General features: G+C 41.7%; 3 protein-coding genes across 3 annotated transcripts in view; 1 reads left to right on the top strand and 2 right to left on the bottom strand.

The window, feature by feature from the left end:
• The window catches only part of usp49 (ubiquitin specific peptidase 49), a 6,155-nt gene extending 2,682 nt beyond the window's left edge, over positions 1–3,473 (bottom strand). Inside the window, exons 1-3 of the mRNA XM_020607763.1 lie at positions 3,353–3,473; positions 1,756–1,856; positions 119–1,590 (exon numbers count right to left, since the gene is read on the bottom strand). Coding sequence (XP_020463419.1) covers positions 119–1,525 — 1,407 coding nt within the window. The 5' untranslated portion in view covers positions 1,526–1,590; positions 1,756–1,856; positions 3,353–3,473. The remainder of the gene's footprint in view (positions 1–118; positions 1,591–1,755; positions 1,857–3,352) is intronic.
• Positions 3,474–3,899: 426 nt separating this feature from the next.
• Positions 3,900–6,728, bottom strand: med20 (mediator complex subunit 20). The gene is made up of 4 exons (XM_020607765.1): positions 6,533–6,728; positions 6,113–6,252; positions 5,262–5,515; positions 3,900–5,168 (listed from the first exon to the last, which is right to left on the bottom strand). Exons 1-4 carry the CDS (start codon positions 6,544–6,546, stop codon positions 4,947–4,949), a joined length of 630 nt encoding a protein of 209 aa, XP_020463421.1. The 5' UTR covers positions 6,547–6,728; the 3' UTR covers positions 3,900–4,946.
• Positions 6,729–6,778: 50 nt separating this feature from the next.
• The window catches only part of bysl (bystin-like), a 5,740-nt gene continuing 1,760 nt past the window's right edge, over positions 6,779–10,758 (top strand). Inside the window, exons 1-5 of the mRNA XM_020607764.1 lie at positions 6,779–7,155; positions 8,207–8,369; positions 8,491–8,629; positions 9,872–10,005; positions 10,123–10,283. Of these exons, the coding sequence (XP_020463420.1) occupies positions 6,891–7,155; positions 8,207–8,369; positions 8,491–8,629; positions 9,872–10,005; positions 10,123–10,283 (862 nt within the window). The 5' untranslated portion in view covers positions 6,779–6,890. The remainder of the gene's footprint in view (positions 7,156–8,206; positions 8,370–8,490; positions 8,630–9,871; positions 10,006–10,122; positions 10,284–10,758) is intronic.

Raw genomic sequence — 10,758 nt, forward strand, 5'->3', positions numbered from 1 at the left:
AGACAAATGACAACAGTGACTGATTATAATAACCATGACTTGTGAAATAAATACAAGCACTGGGTGTTTAACATCAAATAATATGATTAGGTACCTGTGGGATGTTTGACAGTCTCACCTGGCTAAGTAGCTGCCCATGAAAAATGGTGTTAAGAACCTTTAGCACTTGTTTGGATAGTTTCCTCTTTGTAATGGGGATAACTATCCTTCGTTTGGACCCCTCTGTGTCCAGTTCTTGCTGCACCTTGTCCAGCAGCTCACACAGGAACTCCTGGGCATCCTGCTGGTCATACCCTCGGAAAGCTGGTATGAGGTTCCACACAGAATGCAGCATGGCGAAAGGAGATACCAAAGACCACCGGCCTGACCACATGACCCTGAAAAGTGTATGCAACTCATGGCACAGAGACATCTGCTGGCGGGTAGAGCAGCGAGGCTCCTTAGGCTGGACCAACTCAGCAGCCTTTGGGGAAGGCGGAGCACTTTCTTTTTTGCCCACCGGCAAATTCCAACAACCCGCCTTCCCCATGCGTCCAAGAGGGCATCCGGACAGTGCTGTGGTACCACTGCTGACTATGCCTCCTGTCACTCCCTTCATCCCCTGGGAGCGATTAGTTTTGGCCAGCAGCTCCTCAGTCTCACACAGGTCCAAAGTGAGAAAACACTCCCTGAATTTCTGCAGGTGGCTCAGCACTTGCAATATTGAGTTCATGTAGCATGTGTTCCCCAAGTTGCGCAGCCCAGTGACACCTGGAGCGAGTCTCCGGCGGGTTACCGTGTGTGTGGAGTAGTATCTCCTCAGTTTAGCAGCTCGGCCATTCTGAGGAGACTTACGGGACAGGGTTAGAGGGGAAGGCTTCTTGGGAGGAGGAGGTAGACGTTCTGGAGGGTCGCGAAATTTGCGAGGAATGAGTGTGATGGTTGAACGTGGCCCCTGAGTAAGAAGCCTAGCACTCTTTCTGGGAGGTACATTGCCAAGCTCTTCCATGAGTCTCCTTTTAACCTCTTTCTTTTGTCTTCTGGCTTCCTCAAGTTTCTCCTTACGCTGATTCTGCAACTCCTGATGTTTGCTGATCCACATCCGAAACATCTTTCCCAGGAGCGCTTTCCTCCTGTGACGCAAGGCCAGCTGCATGGCGGGCTGTGGCCCACCTTCCCCGACCCAGGGGGTGCACTCTCCCCCAGTCGAGGAGCGAAGTGAGCGTCTACCTGGGCTCCGGACAGTAGAGAGTGCCCCTCTGAGGAGTTTGAGGTCTCCCTCTACATTGTCATTGAGTACATAGTCTCCACACTCAAAGCAGAAGACATCCAGCTCACGCACCTCCATAGCCAGCGGGTGGTGTGACTCCTGAAAGTGTTTGAGTGAGTGTTCCTCCATGAAATGTCCACAGGCCACGTGGGAGCACTTGAGGCAGGCCCACACCGAATCGGTGGTGCTGCAGTCCACACACTGCCATTTCTGTGGATTGAGGATAGAATGATCATGGCCCATACGAAGGCGTCCCACGTGCTTACAACGATCCATCTCTCCAGATACACATGTGGCCTCAGTGATAGGACACACGTCCTGTAGCCAAGCAGCAACTCATTCTGAAGTAAGAGTTACAGCAGAAAAAATACAGTAAAATTAAGATCTGATCACAGGACTGATAAATACATGGTATTCTTATTATTGTGTACATTAGCATCAGTGTGAATTGTTCAAATTAATAAACATAACTCTATAAGTGGCAAAAAATGAAAAGGTATACTTACTGTAATTGCAGATTTCTTGATCAGGTTTGGGACAATACATCACAGTATCTGCAGAGAACTCCAGCATTCCCACTGTCACCACCAGTACCACCAGGAGCATTCTGCAAAACAGGGGGGGAAATCTAAGTAATAAAGCACACTTGCAGCTTTTCAATGTAATTATTTAGCAAATTATTTATTTACCAAGCAGACTGTTCACCAGAGAAGTACACATTTCTCTTAAAGTTTCTCATAAATACATGCTTTAATAAACATTATCCACTAATGTGAGTTTATGAGACTCTATATATGTATAGAGCAGAAATGACACCATTTGGTTAAAAAAAAACAAAAAAACTACCTGATATGTACAAGAGTGAACAGACGGCACCATTCAGTGCCCTTCGACCTTTTGTGTTTCATGATTTGTATAGGTTTTTCCTTTAGTACACATAGAGAGAGCTGGGACTGGCTGGTACACCACTGATACTGATGTATACTGTAATATTACTACTGTGTGTAATAATGAGCTACACAAATAAACTTGATATTAGATGGGATAAATAGTAGCTATCACTGGCAACCCTTTGAGTTCAAATCATTCACAGTATGGTTATTATAGTGCACTGGTGCCTTAGAAAAATTTCACATGTGGGCTGGTAATGTTAACTGAAAATATGCCAACTCATTGAAACACAACTTAGAGAAGATATTAAAAGCCAAGCAAAAATGTTGACACTAAGGGGAAGGACTTGCTGTCCATTTAACTTGTGGTTGCCCCACCAGTAGCCTACAAGTCCTTTTGCTTTTTTGTTTTCCTCTTTGTGTAACTCATCCACTAACGTTACTATTAATAAAACCAACATTTTAATACCAGGACCATTAACTTGTAAGTCGCTGCAAGTGCTTTATATTCATTAGCAACAGTAGTTAGTACCTAGTATGTTGTGCTATTGAGGCGGCGTGTCTATTACTGTCTATTAACACATCTGACGTTGATATTTACAAATGTTAGAGTTTAATATCCCAGCTGTATCTGTCCGTGTTTAAAGCCTGTTGCCTGGCTCGGATTAGCTGGCTGTTAACGCCATGCTAAGCTACTCCACCATCATCATGTTCAATCAGAACAAAGAACAGTTAGACCCACTCTCCAGGAACCTCCAACAACTTTGGTCTGAGGCTGCCCGGCAAGCATTAAGTTAGCTAATGCTGCTAACCGCTAGCAAGAGCAACTCTGCACAGGCTGGCGCTGCTTAGCCTTTTGCCATGTCTTAACTGACGATGTACTTTATTAAACAGAGATGGTTCTCCTGGCACCATGTAGCTAACATTTATATTATTAGCTTGCCTTGATAGCTAGCGTTAGCTGCACGGCTAACGCGTTTGCTGAGGACAATCGAAGTTAACCTAACGGTTGTTGTTGGTCGCTAACGTTAACTAACGATGCACGGCTTAGCTCGCTAGCGAACTGCGCCGTGAATCCCTTAAAAACTCCCTAGGTGACATTCACTACAGAAAGCCGGTTAATGAGATGTAACTGTTACGTTACCGCCGGGCCCGATTTGTGTTTGTTAGTACATTTGTAACATCTGGTAATGGAAAAGCTAGGTAACGTTACCGTCGCCAACATGCATCCATCCGGTACACTCGGAGCTGATTGTTGTCCTCCTCACAGATTGAACAACCCAACTCTCTATCCGAGCCCAGACCCCGCTGTTCTCATTGGACTGGGACTGAACGGCAGCTGGGCGCTTATTGGCGGAATGGCTGAACAACAGTCAGCAGGATGGTCCGTCCGTCCACCCACCCACCGAAGCCACATGGAACAAGAACCGTGGCAGGACTGCAAAGCGGGCAACCCTGAGTTTCTGACCACAGTCTCCACGAAAGCACCATGTTCACCATGTTTCATCTGGTTTGTGCCAACCCGATTAAATGTATTTGGGGATGTGTAGCTTTCGAGGACAGTGTCGACTCTGGTGTTAAAGCGGTCATATGGAAGATTCTGGGGCCTCTATTTCTGCAAATACTTCTAACACAAGCTGAAACTGGTGCCAAGTAGTAATCCAGCACATTGCTGCAGTTTGGAAGAATAGCCAGTGGCTTTGCAGAATTTTCAGATCGCCATCCCAACAATTTTAGGTTACCGTTTTTCAAACTATTAATTTCAATATCATGACAACGCTATAAAATGGAAAGGCATCGATTTGATGGTTTAATAACAGATTAACACTACCCCAAGTGACTTTTAAATGTGGTCACTGTTTACATGAGTTTTTTGCAGCGTTTCTCACACTTGCTTGAGCTTGTGTAGATGCACTGTGAAAGAACTCTTATGTTTCTACAAACCTTTTGTCCACTTATTCATATTCTTCCCTACATATCCTTTAATTAACTTTTCTTACAATGGAAATTTGAACTTGTCAAACATCTGTAGAAGAATTATTCAGATCTTTTCCTCATGAAGTAGCAATACCACCACATAAACACACAGTTACAAGTACAAATCTATTTGAAATTCTGAGATAAGATAGTTATATCAGTAAAATATACTCAGTATCAAAAGTGTTGACAGCTTTTTGAGTTTTATGCATTACCTTAGGGGACAATTATTACTGATCCAGTAAAACAAAGGCACACCCATCATGTGTTTTTACTTATTTCGCTTGACTTTAGAGATCTCCTCGGGGCTGTGTGGCTTGTTTGACGTCTTACTTTTTTCACTGAAGAAATTTTGCCTGATCACAGTAGGAAAAGCACAGGTCTGAATAATAAAATTGATGACACCTAAATACCATTTATCAATGGCCATGGTTTGTCAGGACCCTTGAAAAGAACAGTCATTATTGCTGTTATTGCTAATGCCTGTAATATTCCTACTCTGACAAGAAAAATATTAGCTGTGGTATTGTGCACACTGATTACTAGTGTAGATATACTGTGAAATTAAACAGAGCAGAGATCTCTGTCATGTAATTTACAGTATGATAGATGGATCATGGTAGATACAGAGATTCTAGCTAATGCTCTCCATGACACCTCTTGAATGCAAATGCTTTCATTAAGTAGGATGCAACACAGAGTTCATATATCAAAATAAAAACCCCTGGTTTAAAAAAAAAAGCCTGGTTACCTTCTGATCCATAGGACCAGAACTAAAGCAACATCACTACAAACATAAATAAATAGATCTTTTCATTCCCAGTGACAATTCAACGCACATTACTTCCTGGGATTTGCAGTTTTCGAAGTTTGTTGAACAACTCCAGGTATTGAGTCATGGTGTCAACACAGTCTGCTGGTGCAAAGAGACCTTCAGGCTTGGCAGCAAACACAGATGGCAGTTCAGGGACACTAGGGCCAAGAAAGGACTGCATGAACTCCTTCATGAGATTCCAGCAGTCCCCTGGAACCACACAGGGACAGTACTCCACCTGAGGAGACACACCAATAGGTAATGTAGTCACAGAGGGGATAAAATACAGTATCTCCATTTTCACTAACAAGCTCAAACTGTGTGTACCTACCTCTACTGATATCCCTCTGGCACTGGAGCTCATTGTCACAGTACCAACCTTTATCAGGAAGTCACAGTAGCGATATCTTGAACCACGACACTCCACTTTGTGCCCCTTGGCATTCTGGAAGTGGGTTTTTAACTTCACCATAAGGACGTCAAAGTTTGCATCAGCTACCAGACAGGGTCCGCCTTCAAACAGAGCCATGCAGCTCAAGGGAGTTTCAGAGTTATGCATCACATACAAGAGCTTGGAGGGTTGACCTGTAACAGATGGGCAAACCTGACTGTCAGTGGTATTTAAGTACAGTACTGTCACTTTGCTGAGTTTGTAAGATAATTTTACTTGAATACAATGGATAGTGTAGTTAGATCAGAGTCAAATATGAAATACGCCATTTGAAACAGCTAGCTGCAAGTGGAAAGTGTAGTCTATGAGAGTAGACCAGCTATAACACTTAAACAATTATTAATGATGCTAAGTTTACAGATTAGGGCTGATACTTACTGGTAATTATTTTCATTATCAATAGTCAGTTGACTGTTTTATCATCAATAACTCAGTCTAGAAAATATTTGTATATATTTTTAACTATAACATGGCCATTACAATTTCCCAGAGTTCAAAGTAAAGTTTTTTAAAGCTTGTTTAGTTCCAACCGACCAAGTTACAGTAAAACTGTGAAAAGCACAAAAGTTCTTTGTCGATCAGTGGTTTGAATTTTAAAGCACTGAAACTAACGAAAATAAGCTACTCCTGAACTGTAAAACGTTTCTCATGACGTCTCATATTCTCAGATGTTGCTTCTGCTCATTTATATATTGAGAATTAAAACTAAAGAGCAGGCAAATCAATATTACCGCTGACATTTCCTGTGTATGTCTCACAGTCCACGCAGAAGCTGCCCTGCTTCACAGCACCCAGCTGCTCCAGTTTCTTGTGGAGGATGTCCACTGTTTGCTGGACGCTCTTACCCTCCGCCACCGGCACCTGGCACACGCTGCAGCTCAAACAGAGACCCGCACGAAGTTAGGACACACCAACAAAATCTGTAACATCTGCTTTTCAACTTATTATGACCACATAATGCTATCAACGCTGCTCTCGTGTGAATGAAAGCGAGGCAAAGAGACAAAAACATGTGCGGTGTTTTAGACGTGAAGCTTGAATATAAGGCCGCGTAAATTTAGACAATAATCTTCCAAAGCAGTTAATTTTTTAAAATATAGGTAAAAACAAAACAAAACAAAATACTAATAAACATAGTATAGTCATCTCACCAAGTCACCCCCATTGCTATTTTGCCTCCAGTTGCAGTTCAGCCTTTCAGTTGAATATTTCCGGATGAAAAAATGAGTCTTCCGGTCAAGTTAAAACAGCGCATTCAAACTTTTAAACAGACAAAAGAATGCTGACAATTAGTGTTGTTGCGTATTCATACAGCCTAATATTACACAGATAATGCTAACATTGGGTACATTTTTGGTTATTTAACCATAATTAGCGACGCCGCACGTGACGTAAAAACGTCACTTCCTCGTTATGGCCCTCTACACGTGTTGACCGAGGAGCTGTTTACAGTAGCTAAAGGATTCCACGCTCCAATATTCTAGCTACATCTTTCGTCATACCGCAGTAATGCCGAAAGTTAAAAAGTCCAAAGCAAAGGGAGGAGAGAAGAGCGGAGGAGCGGTTCCGCTGGCTGACCAAATCCTGCAGGCGGACACGTTACGAGCCCGAGGCCGGGTGAAGCCCAGAGACACTCGTGCAGAAAACGAGGATAAGTATGTAGACGAACGACTGTCGCGGAAGATCTTACAACAGGCCCGAATTCAACAAGAGGAGCTTCAGACCGAATATGGCCTTGCACCACAACAGAAGAAAGCTCCAGTTACTGTTCTCGGTAACTACAACAGCGTTAACGCATCATTCTACACGTTTAACTTGAATTACACTAAATTGACAGATATATGAATAGAGTTGGGTGTGATGGTTGATGGTGAGCTATACAGGGACACGGATAACACTTGTGAGAAATTTGCCGTTTTAAATGTTTTAGACTTATCCTGCACTACGTACCAAAATGACACATGGTCAAACATACAGTATGTGGATGTCACTTAACATATACATTTGTGTATGGAGGTAATGTAGTTGGGTGAGGCCTCTTAGTTCTGATTAATAATCTTGAACTGCTGGGTCCCTGTTGATCTACCATTCCTCTTATAAGAATAAGACAAAGGAAAGTACATAAAGAAATGTCTGAGTTTGCTCGGAAGAACCTGAGAGCCTTCTTGAGCCCTGACCTCAGGTCTTTCCAACATCTGTAGAGGAATTTGAACAGCAAGTACCCATCATCAATGGCTGACCTCTCTAATGCTTTTGACACTGAATGGGAACAAATCCATGCAGCCAGGTTCCAAAATCACATTGAAAGCCTTCCCAGAAGAGTGTATGCACTTATGACAGCTCATTAATGCTCATGGAATGAGATATTCAGCTATTAATATGGCTGTAGTGTTTGGGTGCCCACATAGTTTGTCCATGTTCTTGTTCATCTGGTTTATATTTAAAACCCCTTGTATTCTATGGACTGAGGCTATAATTTTGTTAATTTTAATACTACAGATCAATTCATGTAAATCTCTTCAGCATTTGAAATTAGTATCTTTTTCATTCTTCTAGTAAGTTATGTCAGTGTAGAAAATAATAGCTTTAAATATATGAAATAATTTGATAGTAATCCAAATTACTGCTCACATTCAGTCTTCTGACAGAAAAGTAGTAAATGTTTCAACAAATTACCTTTATTTTTTTTTAAGATATTGACATATTGCACATACACACTGTAGTATACTTGTTAAATATATTTAAGACTGTAGAGCTCCATTATGGTATATAACCTGACTATGAAGTGACTAACTGACCAAATTTGTCTTCTAATCAAATTTTAGGCTCTGTGTCTCAGGAAGCAGACTCCGATGAGGAGTGGCCAGAAATGGGAGATGCAGATGCAGATGCTGGTGATGGCGTTTTTGAGTGCTACAATGAAGTTGTCGTTGACCCTGATGATGAGAAAGCCATTGAGATGTTCATGAATACGAACCCTCCAATGAGGCAAGACACAATATATAATCCTGACTTTATCCTGAAACTAGCCATGGTGATTCACCCAGTGATTCAACTGTGGAATCTGTCTCAAATGCTCAGCTGCATTTTCTCCTGGTGGTTCCTGTAGACGGACCTTAGCTGATATTATCATGGAGAAGATCACAGAGAAGCAGACTGAGGTAGGAACAGTGATGTCAGAGGTGTCCGGCTGTCCGATGCCCCAGCTGGATCCGAGGGTAGTAGAAGTGTACAGAGGTGTTAGTAAGGTACGTTGTCTTAAAATACTTAAACATACTTTAAATAAATAAAAGAGCGTTTTTTTTTTGTTTTTTTTAAACTTGTAATCCAGAATAATTTTATCAAGCCTGAATAACTGATACATTTATTGTGAAAGCGTATGACACAGCCTTTGATCCCTCAACCTATCTCCGGCTAATAGGACATCACTCAGACATCAATGTGTAGACTAGGCGTCAGTGTGTCAAACTGGATTACCTTAAAAGCAACAATAGCTGGTGGTGAATTCAAAATTGTTGACAGTACATCATTGAAGGCCAAGTCGGGCATATGGGAGAAATTCTGTGTGGTTACAGACTGTGGGAAAAGCGTTATCAGTGGCTTTGCTGCTTGTAAATAGTGCTGAAAAGTGTTTGCATTTAATAGCTGCAAGATAGGCACATCCTCAGTAAGGAACAGCTGCAGAGCCCAGGTGCTGCAGCCACCGACAGATACTTTTCCAAGAACACAACTCCCAACTAAGTGACTGCGTATCTTAAAGTCTATTTTAATTATGGGTCCGATCACGGGTCTTATGTTAATGTGTCGAGTCCGGTCTGGATTTCATTTAGAAATAACTCTTGAGTAACTGCTTGGGTCAGATAAGGAGCTTTGTAGTTGTGGGTTATCAAAATTTTACCCATGCTGGACCCTGGAAGGATGATTGTGCTTATGCATGGAACTTTGTTGCTGCTTGCTGAGCATTTTGGGCAAGGCTTCTGGAGAATACACACGGCTCTCGGGAGTGGTGGATACATATGGAAGCAAGGAAAACAGTAGGAAGGAAGAGGATATGTATAGGTTGGCAGAAAGGAAGAAAAGAGGACAGAGAAAGATAAGATAGATAGGAAGGATGGGAGGGCTTACAAGAAACAATCACATTCTAGCTGGAATGCATAAGTATTTATAGAGAAAGTGAAGGCATGTCACTTCATGTTGAATGTTGGGACAGGTTGTCTGAGGTGTGTGCTATATTTACCTGCATATTCTCGTTTTTTGGCTAAAAAGTTGCATAAGTCGTTTCGATCTCACTTTACTGACATTGGTACATCAGGATGGATAATCTTAGCTGACAGTAGCTACCTCACAGTAGATTTAGAGATCCTGTGGATGAGAGCAACAAAAATGACTCTACACACTAATCTCTGATAGTTAGCTAGCAGTTTTAGTGCCTGAATATAAGTGTGATGAGCATTTAAATTTTAGCTGCCATTCCTGTTCTTTCGCTACAGGTTTTGTCAAAATATCGCAGTGGTAAATTGCCAAAGGCCTTTAAAATAATCCCAGCACTTTCAAACTGGGAACAGGTTCTGTATTTGACTGAGCCTGAGACTTGGACTGCAGCTGCTATGTACCAAGCAACAAGGTGAGTCCCCATTTGGTTGGAGTATTACTTTACACTCACAGAATGATCAAAATGTACTGCAGATATTTTAACATGGTACAATAAAATAGTCTTTTTTTTTTCTTGCTCTTGTTATAGAATCTTCTCCTCCAATCTGAAAGAACGAATGGCCCAGAGGTTTTACAACTTGGTGCTACTGCCCAGAGTACGAGATGATATTGTGGAGTACAAGCGACTGAACTTTCATCTGTACAGTGCCTTGAAGAAGGCCTTGTTCAAACCAGGAGCATGGTTTAAAGGTGAGACAAGGTGTTTAGCTTTTGTTTTTAAAGTTATGTGGGAAGATTGAGATTAATTTCAGGACTATGCTTAGGACATGTTTAGCCTAGCTTGGCATACAGACTGGAGGCAGGAGGTTGGCTATGGCTAGACTAGACTGATATATTTCTCAATACAGCTTTAATATTTAAGGACTAGATGCAGCGGTGCTAATTCTCAAGCTTTTATCAAAATTGTAAATTTTCAATAAAATCCCACATCATCTGTGATTAATAGAGGATAAGTAAAATAAAGTGAGTAAAATCTGAATATTGTAAAAGTAAACGTGTTCTTGAAAGTCTGTCAGCTACCACCAGCCCTCTTTCTAGCCTCAATATTGTTAAATAAAATACAAGTTGATTTTGTTTAATATAAATCCTCATAAGCCTTGTCAACAGTAGCTATCTTGGTAGGTTTTTGTCACTGTTTCATTAAATCCTCAGTGAATACTGGCGC

The sequence above is a fragment of the Monopterus albus genome, unplaced genomic scaffold (assembly GCF_001952655.1).
Source record: "Monopterus albus unplaced genomic scaffold, M_albus_1.0 scaffold89.1, whole genome shotgun sequence".
Classification (NCBI taxonomy): domain Eukaryota; kingdom Metazoa; phylum Chordata; class Actinopteri; order Synbranchiformes; family Synbranchidae; genus Monopterus; species Monopterus albus.